We start from the raw sequence: 18,636 nt of genomic DNA on the forward strand, positions 1-18,636 counted from the left end.
ACGAAGCTTCTTGTTAGGGGAGGAGGATGTGACACCCCGTAAATCCAAACTCTAATCAAGGATTAATTAGAGAATTAATCCTAGCCTCTTTGTTAATTTATTCCTAAAAATCCTGAAATTCAATAGTCAATGGACTAGATTTTGACTAGTCACTTAAGTCAAAGGGTTGTACCTTGTGCTTCTTGAGGTGTGCCCTTGTTCCCTTGTCTTTCCAACTTTAGTAAGGGTAGGGATGTCTTTGTACCTAAGGTTTGTGGTTCAAGCTAACCAAGCCACACTCCTTCATTTCATTCACCCTACAATCTAAACACAAAAATCTCTAGCTTCTCTCTAAAAAGGTGTAGCTTCTTCTCCAAGCTAGGATTTAAGCATCCAAGTCTTGAAAGTTTGGCTCCCAAGATTCCTACTTTCTTCATCTTGAGCATAGGGGAGGGTAAGATCCTTGGTCTTTTGGTGTTTTTAACCTCCTTTTAGGTGTCTTTTTCTAAAGATAGAATCTTTGTTGTCTTTTGGTTTGTGTATGAAGTTGGTGTGGAAGAGGAGCTTTAAGAAAGGCTTTCTAAGGGTGATAAGAGGAAGTTCTTAGGCTACAAAGGTAACCAATTCTTTACAAAACATATTTTCTTACTGATATGATGATTCTTGGCTTCTACTTGTGATTCTTGTGTTGATTTGTGAGATTTGATCCATTGTCTTGTGGTAATGCATGTTTAGAGCTTGTTCTTAGGGTTCTTGAATGCCATTGCTTGGCTATTTCTTGGGTTCAAGTCATATTGTTGTTTTGTGAAAGATTTTGGGTGTTTTGGACTTGAATTTGGACTTGTTGTTAAAAATCCCCGAAGGGATTATTTTGGTGTACAGGGTGGTACCCGCGGGCGGAACGGCGGGTAAAGGCCTACCCGCCGCCCCACCCGCGGGGAACAAGTGCCTCGTGGGTATGTACCCGCGGGCGGAACCGTGGGTGGTTGTCCACCCGTGGCCCTACCCGCGGGGAACGTGATGGTTGTTGGCGAGGATTTGTTCCCCGTGATTCTTTTGACACGGTATTGATATTTTGACCTCCTGATGTTGTTTTATATGGCTATTTGTGACTCTTCTTGATGTTTTGTATGTCTAGAACGGTATGTTAGGAATCCATGTAGGATTTGGTGTCTTGAATCGTGCTAAGGGTCCGACTTTGTGATTCATTGGGCTATTGTGAGTCTTGAATGTTCTTTGGAACTACTTTTGGTTTAGCCGTTTGATAAGCATGCTAGTTTGATGTTGAAATGCTAGTATGTGTGATTTGTTCTTTCCTATTGGGATTGGCAACTTGTGTTGACAATCATTTGGTGTTGGATTGTGATCCTTCGTTGTTGAGTATGGTTTCATGTCTCTGTTGTGATTTCTTGATTGATTCCTTTGATGTTAACGTATGTAATCGTTGTACCCTTTGATTGATACTTGATTAAAGTTATTGTGGAACCTTAGTCTTCTTGGTAATGATGATGACTTGTGTGACTATGATTTATATGTTGGTGGTTGTTACTTGAGCTTGGCTCACATGTTGTTGGTTGTGTGAAATGAATCGTACCCTCGTGTACTGATATGTTGGTGGAAATGTTGATGGTTGTTGGTGGGGGAACGACGGTTCCGGGAGGCATAAGGTTGGACTCAGAAGTACAGGGGTTACTCGGAGGTAATGGTTGGAACTGAAATAAGGTCGGCGGTAGCCATAAGGTTGGAACAGGGCATAAGGTTGGAAGTTGGAACTTGGAACTATGTTACTTGTGACATGTAGTTGTCACTGCGGCATGTAGTTGCCGTTATGTGAATGTGTAATCTTGGCTTTTGAGCATGTCTCGATGTATTCTACTTTCTGATCAGTAGAATGCATCTTGAGTTGTATTGTCTTTCATGTTTCTTGTCTTGTTGTTGTTGTAAGGATGGTGATTCCTTTCCCTTTTGAGAGTGTTAATGAGTCCTTGAAGTTGACTTCTCTCTATGGCTTTTGAAATGATATATACTGCATTCCGTTTCAAAATGGTTTTGACTTATACTTATCTATATATGCTATTTAACGCGTATTGATGGGTTACTAGCAATGTTCGCTGACAGGGTGTTACCATCAGATGTCTCCCACGCTGGGCCTTCACAAGAAGCTATCAATTTTAGAACCTCTAGACTAGGCAACATACTAATAGCGCTCAGCTGACTCCACTGCAAATTAGACTTCAACAAGTTGAGCTTCTTAAGATTTGGTAGAAAACTAGCCCATGGGATTTTAAACTGAGCGAGGTTGCATTTCTTCCACTTCCACCTTCTGATGCTTAGTTTCTCAAGATGTCCCAAGTGCACAAGATTATTTAAAAATCCTAAATTATTTTTGTTGTACCTACCACCATGAATCCCCAATTTTTTTTTAAATTTGGGATCCTTGTAAACAAATTCTTCGTACATAACTTAAAATTCAACCAAGATATATGTTCTAAGTTTCTATAAACCACTGACGGAGTTTCTAATGAAACAATTCGTCCAATGCAAAAGTTCCTTAATAGTGGCATTTTCCAAATTCTATTCGCCTCAGAGGAATCCAATGTAACACCGTACCAGCCCCACTAACAATAAAACTTTAATTTGCATGTTCCAATGCTCAAAGAACTTTATCTCAAAAGTTCTATATGTGACGAAAGCTAAGTATCTCAAATGAACAAGATTTGACAACACATTTAATGTCGTACCTCCATAGAAAAATATACCTCTCACGTCTATGATGCATTTTGGGGGCAGCATTATTCTCGTAGAACCAAGAACAAGCAGGATGAGGCAACAATAGGAAAGTTGGGGTAGAAAGGAAGCCACTAGGAAAGAATTGGAAAGTTGAGGTTATTTAGAAAGATACTTATTTCAGTTTTTGGAAACTTATTTCCTTATTCTATAGATACTTTCGTTATTTAGTAAGTTGGAATATTTTAGCATATTACTTAGCTAGTCAGCTTATTTAGTTTATTTCCTATTTTATGAGTTGTAATTTACCCTATAAAAATGGGAACCAATTCTAATAAAAAGCAAGCAGAATTTTTTATCCCAGCAAAGGGAATTAGGGAGTTCTGGGCCTCAAGAAAACCCAGAGCAGTTCTGTGCTATTTTCTATCTTACTTTCCTGCCTGTGACGATCAGTTCATAGCATTGGTTCCGTTGTTGGTGTCATGGGCGATCCACCTCCCAGCAGCGAACGTTCTAAAGCTGAGTATGACGATTTGTTTGACTCGGTTAAGGAGCTGAAACAGTCCTTGGCTGATCTCATCAATAACTATACTCTTATTCCCAAATCACCCCAACCAGATTCAACCGCTCTCCAACCTGCCCTGGCTGAAGCTGCTCCCCTTACTAGTGACGATACCACCTTCCGCTCCCAGTAGACACGCATGGAATTTCCTACGTTCTCTGGCCACGAATACCCTCTCATTTGGCTCCATCGTTGTGAACTCTATTTTCGTACTGCTCATACCCCGGTTAACGCTCAAGTTGAGTTTGCAGCTTTTAATATGACTGGTGAAGCTCAATTGTGGTATTACCAAATCTTGCGAGATGAACCCCGGATGTCTTGGGGTATTTTCAAGGATTATTGCAAGCTGCAGAAGGTCGGACAACCAGGAAACGACCTTTGGCAACTCTCTGACGGCCTCCTTCTTTATAAGAAAAAAATCTTCATTCCTCCAGATTCTGAACTTGTCAATCGTGTGCTATGAGAAGTCCATGATGCCACCCACGAAGGAGTCCAGAAAACGATTCACCGAGTTCGTCGTGATTTTACTTGGCCTGGTTTAAATAGTATAGTGCGTTCTTTTGTAGGCAGCTGCGCAGAGTGCCAACGACAGAAGTGGGAAAATTGCCACCCATCTGGAGTGCTACAGCCACTGCCTATACCAGCCCATATATGGTTAGATATCTCCATGGATTTTATTGAAGGGTTGCCAAAGGTGGGAGGAAAGTCGGTGATATTTGTGGTGGTTGACTGGTTTTCAAAGTACAACCATTTTATGGCTTTACAACATCCATTTTCAGCAGCCATAATTGCTCAAGTGTTTTTTGCCAATGTTTTTAAGTTACATGGGTTGCCAGAGTCTATTGTGAGTGATCGAGATTCTGTTTTTTTGAGTAACTTCTGGAAGGAGTTATTCCTCTTGAGCGGAGCTAAATTGAATTTTTCTTCCCCCTACCACCCACAATCTGATGGCCAAACAGAGGTGGTAAACAGAACTATCACTAATACAGAAACAGTCATTCGCGTCCAAAGTTAAGGCTAATTCGCGTCCAAAGTAGCTGGGACACAGATGTCGGGGACGCTGATTGTATTCCAAAGTAGCTTTGGACGCGCAAAATGATTATTCGCGTCCAAAGTTGAAGAACTTTGGACGTGAAAAATGATCATTCGCGTCCAAAGTTCGTGAACTTTGGACGCGTATAGTGTTTATTTATTTAAAAAAAAAATACTATACGCGTCCAAAGTTTCTGAACTTTGGACGCGTATAGTAAAAAAAAAATTTTTAAAAAACATTTTTTTTTTATAAAACTACCAATATTTTCCTGTACATCCCAGCATAACTACCAAATAATATATTTCAACATTAATCAAATATTTTCCTGTACATTCCAGCATAACTACCAAATAATATATTTCAACATTAATCAATTTAAGATGTACACTACACACCAATTCTATCAACTACAACACACCAATCTAAAATTTCAATTCTAATAACATTTTACTACAAATTCTAAATGTTAACAATTAAAATAAACTATTAACCATACCATCTACAAATCAACAATACCCTCCCCTCCCCATTGTTTAATTTTATTAAAAACAATTTAAAATAAATAAATAAATAAACAAGTGCCTAGCAATTTTTTCAACATTGCATATTAGTGAAAGAACTGTTTTTGGTCCCGGTAGGGGAGACATGAAGTGTAATACCCACTACTTTAGAAATAAAGATATATCTATGTTATTAAATGAGGTCAACAAGTCAAAACTATTAAAAGATGATATTGGGTAAATTACTAACTTGCCCCTCTTTATTCTTAAAGCTTAAGGAATTCCTTTTATCTTGGAAGAACATTTCATTTGAAAGAAGAAAAAGAAAATATTGGCTAGAGAGAGATAGGGGAAGGAAAACCTTGAAGCTTTGATCTCCATCGTCTTCAAGCTTAGATCTCAAAGCTATTGGAGTATTCTAGGTGAGTTTGACCTCCATATTTCACTCTTTGAGTTGGGTTTATCATTTGAGCCCTAAGATTGATGTTTGAAAATATTAGAATTTTTGACAAAGAGTATTTGGAGAGCTAAATAGCTAAGATTTGGATGTTTTAGGTAAGTGATTAACTCTTCTCTCCTTATTTTGCAAAACCCATGACTTATTATGGAATAATCTCTACTACTTGAATGTCCATTTAAGGGTTAGTATGAGTTAAAAATATTTTGGACTATGATATGTTTTGGGTCTGAAATGCTAAGCTGAAGTTTGTAAGTGTTTGTCTCCCGAAATCATTTTTGCCCTATCTATAAATTAAACTTGTGTTTTGGGTTTTATATTGAAGTTTTGAATTGGGTTTTTGGACTGGAAATGTCTGACAGAACTGTGTTTCAAAACTCTGTTTTTGCCCTGGAAATGTTGAGTATAGTTTTTTGGACCGGAAATGTTGACTTATAGATTCTGGACTGAAATTAACACCATGTGCAGAGATGTTGGAGTGGTTTATTCATTGTTGTTGTGCTAGTGGGATGTTGCGTGTTCAACTCCCACTACTAACATCTTGTGTGCTTGTTTTACATGTATATTATATGTTTATAAAAAAAATGGGTTTCTTGTTTAAAGTGAGATTTGAACTCTTAACCTCATGCTTATTAATATTAATGTAAGTTCTTTCCAACTAAGCCATTTCAATCCCTTTAAAATTAGTTTGGTTTAATAAACTATTCTATGATTTTTTTTAAAGAGTTATGTACTAAGAAAATTATTATTTTGAGAAAGGTTTATACTTTGCATATTTCTTAGTTTGATAAACCTATTATCCATAATTGGACATATTATGTATCTTGAGAAAATATGTGACTTGAAAGACTTTGTACAATAAAATATGTATTTTGTTATGTGATTTTTTAAGGAAATAATTTTTGTTACATCGGGCTATTTGTTTATAAGAATTATTTTGAATGTTCGGTCAAACTCATGAGGCAACCTATTTTGTTGTTTGTTATGTTCGCCTTGGAACGTTCCTAATTGCTCATTCCGAATCGTCGAGCTTGACTCATTCCGAATTGTCGAGTCTTTTGAATTATTTGTTGGAAAGTTCCATCCGGCTCATTCTGAATCGTCGAGCCTGACTCATTCCGAATCGCCGAGTCTTTTTGGACCATTATACCGATAATGGCATGTGCCACAGAATATAACGGTGGTTGTAGGTTGCCAATGGGTCCTATGTTAAGGAATGGTTTGTGCTTTTGAAAGTATTGTATTATGAAATATTGTTGATGCCCATGTAGCTAAAGTGTCTTGCTTTGTGAACTTGTGTATAGTATGATGAAAGTATATTATGACTTCGATATAGTTTAAAGATCGAGTTTTGCATCGAGTTATTACTCTAAAGCTTTTTGTATTATTTTGCGGTTACTTGATCCGGGGTTGAGAGGAGTATCACTTACTGGGCATTAGCTCATTGTTTGTATTTTATTTTCTCATGTTTCAGAGTAGTAAGGACATGTGAATAGCATGAGCACAAGTGGTAGGGTCTCGAAGGTGACTTTTGAAACTAGGAGACTTAGTCCTAGTGTTGGAGCTTATCACGAATTTTTGTTTCTTTTGGATATTCCCTTTGACCCTTGTATTTTTGGTAACCCGTTGTGCTTGTGATGTATTTTGGACATACTACTCATGATTGTAAAAATTTGTGTGTGGATTTAATGAGCTTTTGGGAAGAACTAGTTGCTTATATTTTGTCATTTTGGGTCGTGGAGTTGTTATATATTTAAGTGTTGTTATGAAGGTTTCGAGAGATACGTGCAGTTAGGCTTCGTATTGTTACAAGTTTTCATGTAACGGTATGACCGGGTCATGTCCTAGAAGTGGGGCGTGACATGAAGCATTCACAAACATAATCATAGAAGTACTGAGGATGGTCATCCACAGAGCTAGTCATTACTACGGAGCTAGTATCTATCTGTATTAATTAGCAGCTATTCTTCTGTATTGAAAGTCTGTAAGAAAAAAAGGTGATGGAATTAATTAAACCGGGGGTCCGACTTAATTAACCCGAATAAGAATACGGATGATAAATAAGTAATACGAATGATATAGCAAAGGCCGTGAGACCGTAAATTGTTTTAAAATGCCGTAGAATTGGCTATTACAGTAGTATTTTAGGACAAAGTATGTAGAAGATGTAGATCGTGTCTTAACGAGACAAGGTGGGGAGCTTTTATACAACCCCCGCCCCTAACCGCCACCCCCTAAAGCGGGGGGTGGTTAGATCTGAGTTGACCGCGCCCGGTCTCACGACCGGGCCGCACAGTGGGGCCAGGCCGAGCCCATCATGGGCTTGGGCCGAGCCCGTGTGGAGGTCGGCCCGTCCTCCAACGTGGCCCGTGCGGGGGCCACGTGGCGAGGTCAAGCCGGGGCGGGTACGTGGCGCCGCCCCGGGACCCGTTCTTGCTTCGCGCCTTCGGGTCGGTTCGGGTCGATTCCTAATATATCCGTCATCAGTCCCCCACTCTCCGAGCTGCGAGTAATCGTCAGTGATGGAGAGTAGATGCTCCGGCTGACCTCTCAAAATGCCGACCCCGAGACGTCCGCGTCCCAGTGCTATAGGTGCCGTCCAAGCGCACTTCTCGAGATAATGATGAAGAACTCCATCCGGAACATGACTCCTTCATCTGCTAGGACACATACACAGTAGAGTCCTCTTGGGTTTTGCTCATCTTCTCCAAGTCAACCAATCACATCCATCTTTTCACCTTTTCCCCCCTCTTTTTTGCATTTTGAATTTCAAACTCCCCCTCTTCCTATCTCCCCCTCTTCTATATAAACCCATTCCCCCTTTCATTCTCCACTTTCCATCACTCCAACATCCATCCTCTCCCCAAAAATCCGGCCAGCCCCCACCGCATTCCGGTAGTCCACCGGAGAGTCTCCGGCAACAACTTCCGGCGACCTCCTCCCGCAGCGGCAACCCGACCTCCGACCGACCCCAGCTGCTCTCCGTCGCCGAGCCCCGGGCCCGAGCGTGATACGCCCCTTCTCCTACCACTCTTTTTTTTTTTTTTTTTTTTTCGAAAATCCGCCGTGCTGCCCCCCACCGCGCCGGCGCGGTGGCTGCCGACCGGTTCTGTCGTGCTGCCCCTCCGCAGCACCGGCGCGGTGGCCTCCGTGGCTGTCGGCCGGCCCTCCGGGTACAGGCCACGCCGGGCCGTCCCCCTTCGCCGGGGCTGCGCCGCCCTCCGGGCGCCGGGGTCATGCTGACCACCGGCGCTGAGGTCGCGCCGACCCCGGTCCCGGCTGATCCCCTGCGACGGGATCACCGGGGTCGGGCCGACCTCGACCTCGGCCTAGGGCCGAGGTCCACCGCCTCTGTTTTTTTTTTTTTTTTAGCACAGCCCGTCTTTATACCCCTTCTCTTTTATGTCGTAGGTTTAGTTGGTGCATGTACACTTCCTCCGGTTCCTTGGACGACTTTTTGGACTCCGTAGACACCCACATCCTTCCCATGGATGACACTAGCGACCCCCTACTCCTTTTCCAGCCCATTCCCCGTCTGGGGAGGTTACCACGCCCTACGAGGGTCCGTTGGACGCCCATCCCCCCGTCATGGAGGACCCCTTTGCTGTCCCGTACGAGGATCCTGTCCAGTACACCCCTCTGGAGACGCTCGTTCCGACCTCGACTTTGGCTCGGACCTCCGCGCAGGAGTTTGAGGAGGCCAAGGGCTATATTGGGTCTACGGCTGAGGTGCGCCTGCCTTTTCCGTCGGGGAACGTCACTGAGCCTCCGACACCTCTCTTCTTTGGGGTTCACGTGCAGTCCCTATACCTCGGTTTTCGCTTCCCTATCCATCCCTTCGTCGAATCCTTCCTTAACCATTACGGCATCGCACCCGGGCAGTTTGTTCCGAATGCCCATTACTTACTTCTTGCCTTCTTGCTTCGCTGCCACACCATTCGCGTCAAGCCCTACATGGATCTCTTACAGAGCTTGTTTCAAGTCACCTCGTCTTCCGGCCAGGCCAGTAAGGGGTTCGTGGGTATAGCGGCCCGGGTGCGTATGAAGACGTTCCATGACTTCAATTCGACCAACAGAGATTGGAAACCGCACTTTGTCTTCATCTCGGTTGGCGACCCTCGCCCGTTCCTATCTTGGAACAACAGGTTTGTGCGCCACAAGGCCCCGCTTCAGACGGCCTCCTTAGCCCGGGACATCCACGCCTTCCGGGGCGATCGGGGAGAGATTGTTATCGGCGAGATGATTACGGCGAAGAATATGCGTGGCCTGGGTTTTGTGTCGGATGGACCGCTACCGCCATGTATTCGTCCGCACCTTCTGCATACGTCCAAGTCGGATGCCCGTCCCTTGACCGACTTTTCAGATGATGAGCCACCAGAGCAGTCCTCGGGATCCTCGGATGAGGTTTTTGTCGAGCCCAGGTCTTCCGGGTCCGCTGTCGGCCCTTCGCATGCCTCTACTCGTGGTCTGTTCCCCCTCCTTCGCTGGACCATCGTTTATATGTATGACTTATGGATTAACCCCGGTTCGTTTCCTTTTGCAGCGAGGCCTCCCATCATGTCCTCGTTCCGTGAGCGCCTTGAGCGCGTTGTGGCGCGTGGCCCCGTTGCAAAGAGATAGAAAGTTACTACGCAGCTTGGCGTGCCCCCTTCTGAGCTTGGTGCGCCCCCGCCGGGAGGGGCGCGGCTGCAGGCGAGTCGCCCCCCCGTACCGCCGGCCGTTCCACCCCCGCTGCCGCTGACCGAGCACACGACGTGGAGCTTGCCCGCTATCATTCGAGAGGCCCTCCGGACCTTCGAGGTATGTACTCTTGCTTGGGTTTCCTTTATTACACTTAGTCCTTGTTGTTGTCTTGTTATGATTGTGCCTCTTCTCAGGGTTGGGCCGTGTCCACCGTGGCCCTTGTCGAGGATGAGCAGGGTCGCGCTCGCGAGCTGGTGCGAGCCTTGGAGGCCGAGACCAGGCGGGCCGATGAGGCGGTCAGACGTGATGCCGAGTCCCGGAAGGCTTTGGAGGCGGAGAAGAAAAGGCATGCAGAGGAGCTTGGACGGGTCATCCCTGCCTACAAGAAATCTGATGAGTTCGAGCGAGATGCCGAGGAGTACGTCCGTGGGCGCAGCGGCGACATAGTCACCTCGTGGCTAGCTAGTGACGCTGGGAAGGAGACGATTGCGGAGGAGAGTGCTATGGCCTTCCAGGTGGGCCGATATGCTATGCAGCAGGAGATCTACACCGTCCTTCATCAGAAAGGAGACGCCTTCGACCCGGTCGCCCTCGAGCTGCCGGCCGAGATGGAGAACCCCGAGCCAGTGACCCCTGCGGCGGGCTTCTCACTATCACCCCTTGATCGCGCCGACGAGCCTGTGGAGTTGGTGGCCTCTTCGGGAGTTATTTCACCCACTTTGCTGAGCGTTCACGTCCCTGACTTGGATGAGGGGGCTGAGGGAGTGACCGTTACCGTTGCACCGTCGACTGAGCTGCCACTTGCCACCGCGCCGAGTTCGGGTGAGCAGCCTTGATTGCGCTTGTTTTAGCTTATTCCCTATTTTGTGTATCCGAGCATAGACTTTGGATGTGGATTGTTGCCCTCTTTTGCTGTTTATTTTGCTTGATGACTCCTCCTATTTTATCTTGCTATGCTTCGAATGTTGGATATTCATTATATGCTTAGGACTTATGTTGGATTATGTCCTCCTGTTGTCGTGACCACGTTGGGTTCTTTTTTTTTTTTTTTTTGCGGGTGCCCGACCGGTACCGGGGTTCTCGACCTCGGATTGCGCCGAGGTACTAGACCTTGGTGCAAGCCGAGGCACACGCAGCGCGGTGCACCCCGGCAGTACAGCCGAGGTGCATGCAGCATGGTGCACCCCGGCTGTACGGCCGAGGTGGTACCTTGCTGCGCCCCGGTGTTGTCGGGGCGTGATAGGTCTATCTTTCTTTTTTTTTTTTTTTTTTTTTTTTTTTTTTTTTTTTTTTTTTTTTTTTTTTTTTTTTTTTTTTTTTTTGCCTAGTGTTATCCTCAAAACATAGTCCTACGAGACTACGCCATCGGGCTCCCCGTCGGGGTTGGTACGCGAGGTCAGGCCTCGTGCCCCCTTAGGGTGCGTCAGCCGCTCGGGCTAAGTCCTTCCGGACTACGCCACCGGGCTCTTCCACCGGTTTTGGTACGCGAGGTCGGACCTCGTGCCCCCTTAGGGTGCGCCTAACCGCTCGGGCCTAGTCCTGTCGGACCAAACCACTGGGCTCCTCCGTCGGGGTTTGTACGTGAGGTTAGGCCTCGTGCCCCCTTAGGGTGCGCGCTAGCCGCTCGAGCCAAGTCCTTTCGGACTGTGCCCCCGGGCTCTTCCGTTGGGGTTAGTACGCGAGGTCGGCCCTCGTGCCCCCTTAGGGTGTGTCCTCCGTCGGGGTTAGTACGCGAGGTCAAACCTCGTGCCCCCTTAGGGTCCGCGGGGGAAGGCGTGAGTGAGCACTCGTTCCGCTTTGTTTCATGATTTTTATTTATTTTTATAAAGGAGAAAGAATGGATGAGAACCAATGTTGCGATATTATTGCCGTTCACTAAAACATTATTGGGGGAGGGGAATGGTCGTCCTCCTAGAATAGCATTTCAAAGTCCACCTTTCGCGCGGCGTGTTCTGAGTTCCAGATCCTGGCTATTATCTTCCCTTTGGGGGTCTTGAGCTTGTAACTACCCGGGCGGACCACGGCTGCTACAATGTATGGGCCTTCCCAGTTGGCAGCAAATTTTCCTCCCGCCTGGGGCTGGCTTGCCTCCCTCCTCCTGAGCACGTAGTCTCCCGCTTGGAAGTAGCGGGGCCGGATCCGCTTGTCATGGTATGCTTTGGTTTGCCTTTGGTAGTTCTCAGCTCGGATCGCAGCTGCTTCGCGCCTGTCATCGATCAGGTGGAGGTCAGTTCTATGGTGTTCCTCGTTCGTGTCGGGGTCATAGTCCTCGTCCCGGCGGGAAGGTATGACTACCTCTGCTGGGGCTCGAGCTTCGAACCCGTAGGCCAAGGAGAAAGGTGTCTCCCCAGTGGCCCTCTGGGGGGTGGTGCGGTAGGCCCAAAGAATGGCGTCGAGCTACTCTACCCACGCCCCCCCTGCGGATTCCAATTTCTTTTTTAGGCCATCCACAATGGTGCGGTTGGCGTTCTCCACCTGCCCATTTGCTTTAGGGTAGCACACGGCCACCCGGCTCTGAGTAATGTGCCACTCTGCACAGAACCCCTTGAATTCTTGCCCCTCGAATTGGCGTCCGTTGTCGGTGATGAGTTGCATCGGGACCCCAAAACGGCACAAAATGTTTTTGTACACAAAGTGCTTGCAACGGGCGCTTGTTATAGTTGCCAGTGGTTCCGCCTCCACCCACTTGGTAAAGTAGTCCACTGCAACTATGAGGTACTTCCTTTTCCCCGACCCCATGGGTAGAGCTCCCACTAGGTCCACTCCCCACCTGGAGAAGGGGATGACCGAGCTGAGGGGGTGTAGCTCGTGGCAGGTCGGCCGGGGGTGACCTGGAAGTGCTGGCAGGTTTCGCAACTCCTGGCGTAGTCGGCGCACTCCTTGGCCATTTTGGGCCAAAAGTACCCCTGTAAGATGGCCCTCCGGGACATGGCGAAGGCCCCCTGGTGGGCGGAGCAGGTCCCCTCGTGGATTTCCTCCATGACAGCCCTGGCCTCGTCTGGGTATAGGCAGCGCAGCAAGGCGCCGTTGTAGGACCTCTTGTAAAGTGTGTCCCCTATGATCACGTACGTAGGGGCTCGTCGTTTCACCAGCTTGGCGTCGACCTCGTCGGGAAGTAGCGCACCAGTTTTCTTGTACTCATTGAGATGGTCCAACCAGCAGGGAGGTCGGGCTTGCACAGGTAGGACCGGGTATGCGTCTAGGCTCAACCTCTTGAAATCCTCAATCCGAGCTATTTTTGAAATATGTTCCGGGGCCCCTTGGGCGAGCTTGGATAACATGTCAGCGTCTGTGTTCTGGTCCAGAGGCACCTGTAGGATCTCGTAATTGATCAGCTGCCCCAGTAGTTGGAGCACCACGTCCCGGTACCTCCTCATTCTGTCATCACTTGCCTCGAACTCACCTGTGACCTGTCCCACGACGAGCTTGGAGTCACACCGGATTTTGAGCTTTTCCACCCTCATATTTAGCGCGAGGCGGAGCCCCCCTAGGAGCGCCTCATACTCAGCTTCGTTGTTGGATAGCTTGAACGCGAAGCGGAGGGCGTAGTAGGCCCGGAACCCCTCCGGGGTTATGAGTACGACTCCACCCCCGCAGCTTTTGGCGCTGGAGGACCCGTCCGTTGAGAGGGTCCACCACTCCTCGTCTTCATCCCGGACCCGTTCCGTGGCCCCCCGGGCGATACACTCGACTATGAAGTCAGCAAGTGCCTGCCCCTTGATGGCGGGTATGGGCTTGAATTGGATGTCGAACAGGCTCAGCCGCATGGCCCACCTGACCAACCTGCTGGCCGACCCTGAGGCCCTCAGCACCTCGTCTAGTGGCTGATTTGTGAGGACCTGTACGGGGTGGGCCTGGAAGTAGTGGTTCAGCTTTTTTGCCGTCGCATCTACCGCAAAGATGGCCTTCTCCACGGGTGTGAACCTGACCTCCGCCCCCCGTAGAGTATACGGGCCGCTGGACCCCCTCGTCGTCCCGGACCAGCACGGAGCTGACCGCGGCCTCCGATGTAACACCTCGAAATTTTAAAACTTTTAAAGACTATATAACAAAGGTAAATGATCATAAATCCCAAAACATTTATAAGAGTATGGGGTGTTATGCCACACCTGAGCTAGAGAACTCAGGTGCACAGGCTAGATTCTAACAATCTCAATCAGTATCAATACAAGTCATGGCACGCAGGCCGAAAGGGAAGAACTATCTAATCTACGCCCCAACCTCTAGCGCGCTCCAGTGATCTACTCATCCGTGCCTGAAAGCCAAATATATCTATTCAGCGAGAGATGCAAGTAACCCACTCCAACGCGTTGAAATACAATACATATAGATATATACATAGATATACGAAAAGTCATTTCGAAGCATGAAGATATATCCTAAGAGACTCTAGCTTTCAAATCAGGGAACCGACTCGACAAATAGGGGTACACACAACCCACAGTCATAACCAAGTATATACAATTCTCGACATAGGGCACAGTTATAGATAAACACAACCAATAATCACAATTAAACATGTATAGTTCACTAGCAAGAATCCTATGGTCACGTTTCCATAATAGTCACAGCATCAATCCTTCTTATCTCATCCTATAGCACACTTTGTTGGCGCCACAGGACCAATTGCATGCCCATACATGAGGGTCAGCGCATATTGCTCTGACACGGCCCCGCAGCACCCTGCCCCGTCTCACAATACGGAGGGGTCGATCGCAACCGACCGATGAACCGCAGCTCATCATAGTTTGATCGCAACCAAACAGTGGACCGCAGCCCAAGAGTATGTCATCTGACCGCAGCTAGGAAATATGAACCGCAGCTCATGTAGAACGGTGGACCGCAGCCCTATATAATATTTATATACCTGACCGATCTTAACCGGCCAGGTTAACAGTTGGGATGGTTCTCAACCCATTCAACTGCCCGTATAGTGGACCGCAACCCTATATAATATTTATATACCTGACCGATCTTAACCGGCCTGGTTAACAGTTGGGATGGTTCTCAACCCATTCAACTGCCCGTATAGTGGACCTCAGTCCTATATAATATTTATATACCCGACCGATCCTAACCGGCCTGGTTAACAGTTAGTATGGTTCTCAACCTATCCAACTGCCCGTATAACCAATTTGATCGCAACCAAATTGGGGTAACATGCACACACAACACATAGCAAGTACAAGCAGCCCATATTAGCACACTGGGAAGGGGGAGATATCGTATAACGAAACCTACGCGTGGTCATCCACAACTAAGAATAGTCCTAAGGGGTTCATACTTCTTACACTTAGGCCAATGGAATACCCATCCAACTAGCATGTAATATACAAGACTCTTTTAACCTACGTACGGTATCCGAACATCAAACTAGACATAGGCACAATGGGAGGGGTCCGTTAGGACATCACGGGGATTGGGGGAACATCAAACGGGGAAGCCAAAATCCCAAATGGGGATGCAAACCAGTGGGTAGCCGGTGGGTGAGGGTTCACCCGCCGGCTGCCCGCCGGCGGTACTGTTCCGGGCAGCGGGTGCCCGGCGGGCAGCTGCCCGCCCGCCGGCTGCCCGCTGCCGGCGAGGCCATTCTTAGCCGTGGGTAGGTGGCGGGTCCCCTACCCCCACCTACCCCCCACTAAATCTTCTTCACAATTAAACGCCCCGGGAACCATCGTGGAACCCGGAACCATGCTTAGACACTTACAAACGTAATGGACAATAACACGTAGACAATTAACGGATCCAAAAGCAAGAACATACGGCACATAACCTATCATGCTTTTCTAAACATAATCAACACCCAAACCTACGAATTCCCACCCAAAATACCAAGAATAACACCATACGAGTTCCACGATACAACCTAGGGTTCTAATTACTTTTAAATCAACAAGAGCACGATTCATCTCCTAATATCAAGATTCGGTAGGAATTTCACATAAACATTAAGAACATCATATAATCATCAAGAACACCACATAATTATCAAGAACATCAAGAACACCATATAATCATCAAGAACCTCTCCAGATCATCAAGATCACCCATGGAATCATAACACCAATTACCAAGATCAATATAACGAATCATCAATCACACAAGAATATGGGGGAAATCCTAAGAGGGGAATCATAGCTATAAAAATAGGTTTTGTTGAGACATGGGTTACCTCTTAGCCTTAATTCCTTGGCTATGAAGGGTCTTTCTTTAAGCTTTCTTCTTTCTTGATTTCTCCTAAGGGAATTCTTGGAACTTCTTGTGTGGTGAGGGATTATTGTGGTGGGGGATTCTAGGTGCCTCCTATGTCCCCTATTTATATACCTAAGAGTCCCAATTAGGGCTAGTCCTATTCCTTATAGGACTAAGGAGTTGGCTACAGGGATAAGGCCCATGGACTATGGTGGGCCTTTTTCTAATTAATTACTGGAATTTAATTCTTTCTTTTGGGTAAATGATTAAATGATTAATTGGTTTTAGGGATCGTAACACGGGGTGTTACACTCTCCCCCCCTTACAAGGGGCTTCGTCCCTGAAGCCCGGTGTGTTAATCCACTCTTTCACCCCTGGACTGTAACACCCCAGATTTTCAAGACATTTAAAACTTATAAAATAAAGGTATTATCTCATTAAATCCCAAAACATAATACAAGTGTACGGGGTGCTATGCCACACCTGAGCTGGAGAACCCAGGTGCACAGGCTAACTAACTAATATCCTTAATAATGTAAATGCATAATATGGCACGCAGGCTGAAAGGGGACTAACTACTTTTACGTTTCGAGTGCTAGCGCTCTCCAGTGACTTATTCTTCTGTGCCTGAAAGCCAAATATATCTGTTCAGCGAGAGATGCTGGTAACCCACTCCAACGCGTTGAAATACAATACATATAGCAATATATATATATATATATAGATATACGAAAACCATTTTGAGCATGAGAATATATCCTACGAACTCTAGCTTTAAAACCGGGAATGACTCGACAGATAAGGTCAGACACCAGCAACAGTTATAACGAGCATATGCAGTTCACAACAGATAAGGCAGATAAGGCAAAACATAACAATAATCATAACCCAACATGAACAATCCCCAATATAAATCCCATAGTCACATCCCCCAAGACACTCATAATCACCACTCATCCATATCACAACACATAACACACTTTATTGGCGCCACAGGACCAATCGCATGCCCATACATGAGGGTCAGCGCATATAGCTCTGACACGGCCCCGCAGCACCCTGCACCGTATCACAACACGGAGGGGTCGATCGCAACCGACCGATGAACCGCAGCTCATCATAATGTTTGATCGCAACCAAACAGTGGACCGCAGCCCAAGAGAGTGTGTTATCTGACTGTAGCCAGGAATTCCCATCTGACTACAGCCAGCCTCTGAACCGCAGCTCAGGAAAGATGTCACCTGATTGCAGCCAGGAATTCCCATCTGACTACAACCAGCTTCTGGACCGCAGCCCAGGATACCGTCATCCGACTACAGCCAGGAATTCCCATCTGACCATAGCCGGCTTCTGAACCGCAGCTCAGGATAACCAATCCGATCGCAATCGAATTGGGGTAACACGCACACATAACACATAGCAAGCACATGCAACCCACATTACACCTTGGGAAGGAGGATAAAACGTATAACAGAACCTATGCGTGATCCATCACTTACTAAGAATAGTCCTAAGGGGTTCATACTTCTTCCACCTAGGTCAACGGGATACCAATTCAACTAGCATGCAATATAATAGACTCATAAACCCACGAACGGTACCCGAAATATCAAACTAGACATAGGCACGACAAACGGGGTCCGTTGGGACACCACGGGGATCGGGGAAACATCAAACGGGGAAGCCGGGGTTCCGAGGGGGGGGAATTTCCAGCGGGTAGCCGGTGGGTGGGGGTCCACCCGCCGGCTGCCCGCCGGGCAATACTGTTCCGGGCAACGGGGCGCCGGCGGGCAGCTGCCCGCCCGCCTGCTGCCCGCTGCCGGAACAGTGTTCTCGGCCGTGGGTAGGTGGCGGGTCCCCTACCCCCCACTGACTCTTTCATCAAATTTTCGTCCCGGGAACCGTTGTGGAACCCGAAACCATGCTTAGACACTTTACAACGCAATTAATGACGACACGTAGATAATTAACGGATCAATTACGAGAAACGAACGACACATAATCTATCATGCTTTTCTAACTATAATCAACACCCAAACATGCGATTTCCCCACCCGATAATCCAAGAATAATATCATACGATACAACCTAGGGTTCTAATCACTTTTATATCAACAAGAATACAATTCATCTTCTAATTGCAAGATTCGGTAGGGACAACACATAATCATCAAGGATACCAATTAATCATCAAAACATCATAATCATCAAGAACAACACATAATCATCAAAACCCCAATTAATCATCAAAAACATCATAATTATCAAGAAACTCCCAATATCAAGATTATCAAGGTTCCTCATGGAATCATTATATCGACATCAATAATAATCATCATCAATCACCATTTACAACAATATGGGGGAAACCCTAAGGGGAAATCATAGCTATGAAAATAGGTTTTGTTGAGACATGGGTTACCTCTTAGCCTTAATTAATTCCTTGGCTATGAAGGATCTTTCTTTAAGCTTACTTGCTTTCCTGATTTCTTCTAAGGGAATT

General features: G+C 46.6%; 1 protein-coding gene across 1 annotated transcript in view; it reads right to left on the reverse strand.

Annotated features, from left to right (window-relative positions):
- Positions 1-12,694: 12,694 nt before the first annotated feature.
- The window catches only part of LOC109150745, a 37,340-nt gene continuing 31,398 nt past the window's right edge, over positions 12,695-18,636 (reverse strand). The window contains exon 2 of the mRNA XM_019298731.1: positions 12,695-13,780. Coding sequence (XP_019154276.1) covers positions 12,695-13,780 — 1,086 coding nt within the window. The remainder of the gene's footprint in view (positions 13,781-18,636) is intronic.

The sequence above is a fragment of the Ipomoea nil genome, unplaced genomic scaffold (genome assembly GCF_001879475.1).
Source record: "Ipomoea nil cultivar Tokyo-kokei standard unplaced genomic scaffold, Asagao_1.1 scaffold2280, whole genome shotgun sequence".
Classification (NCBI taxonomy): domain Eukaryota; kingdom Viridiplantae; phylum Streptophyta; class Magnoliopsida; order Solanales; family Convolvulaceae; genus Ipomoea; species Ipomoea nil.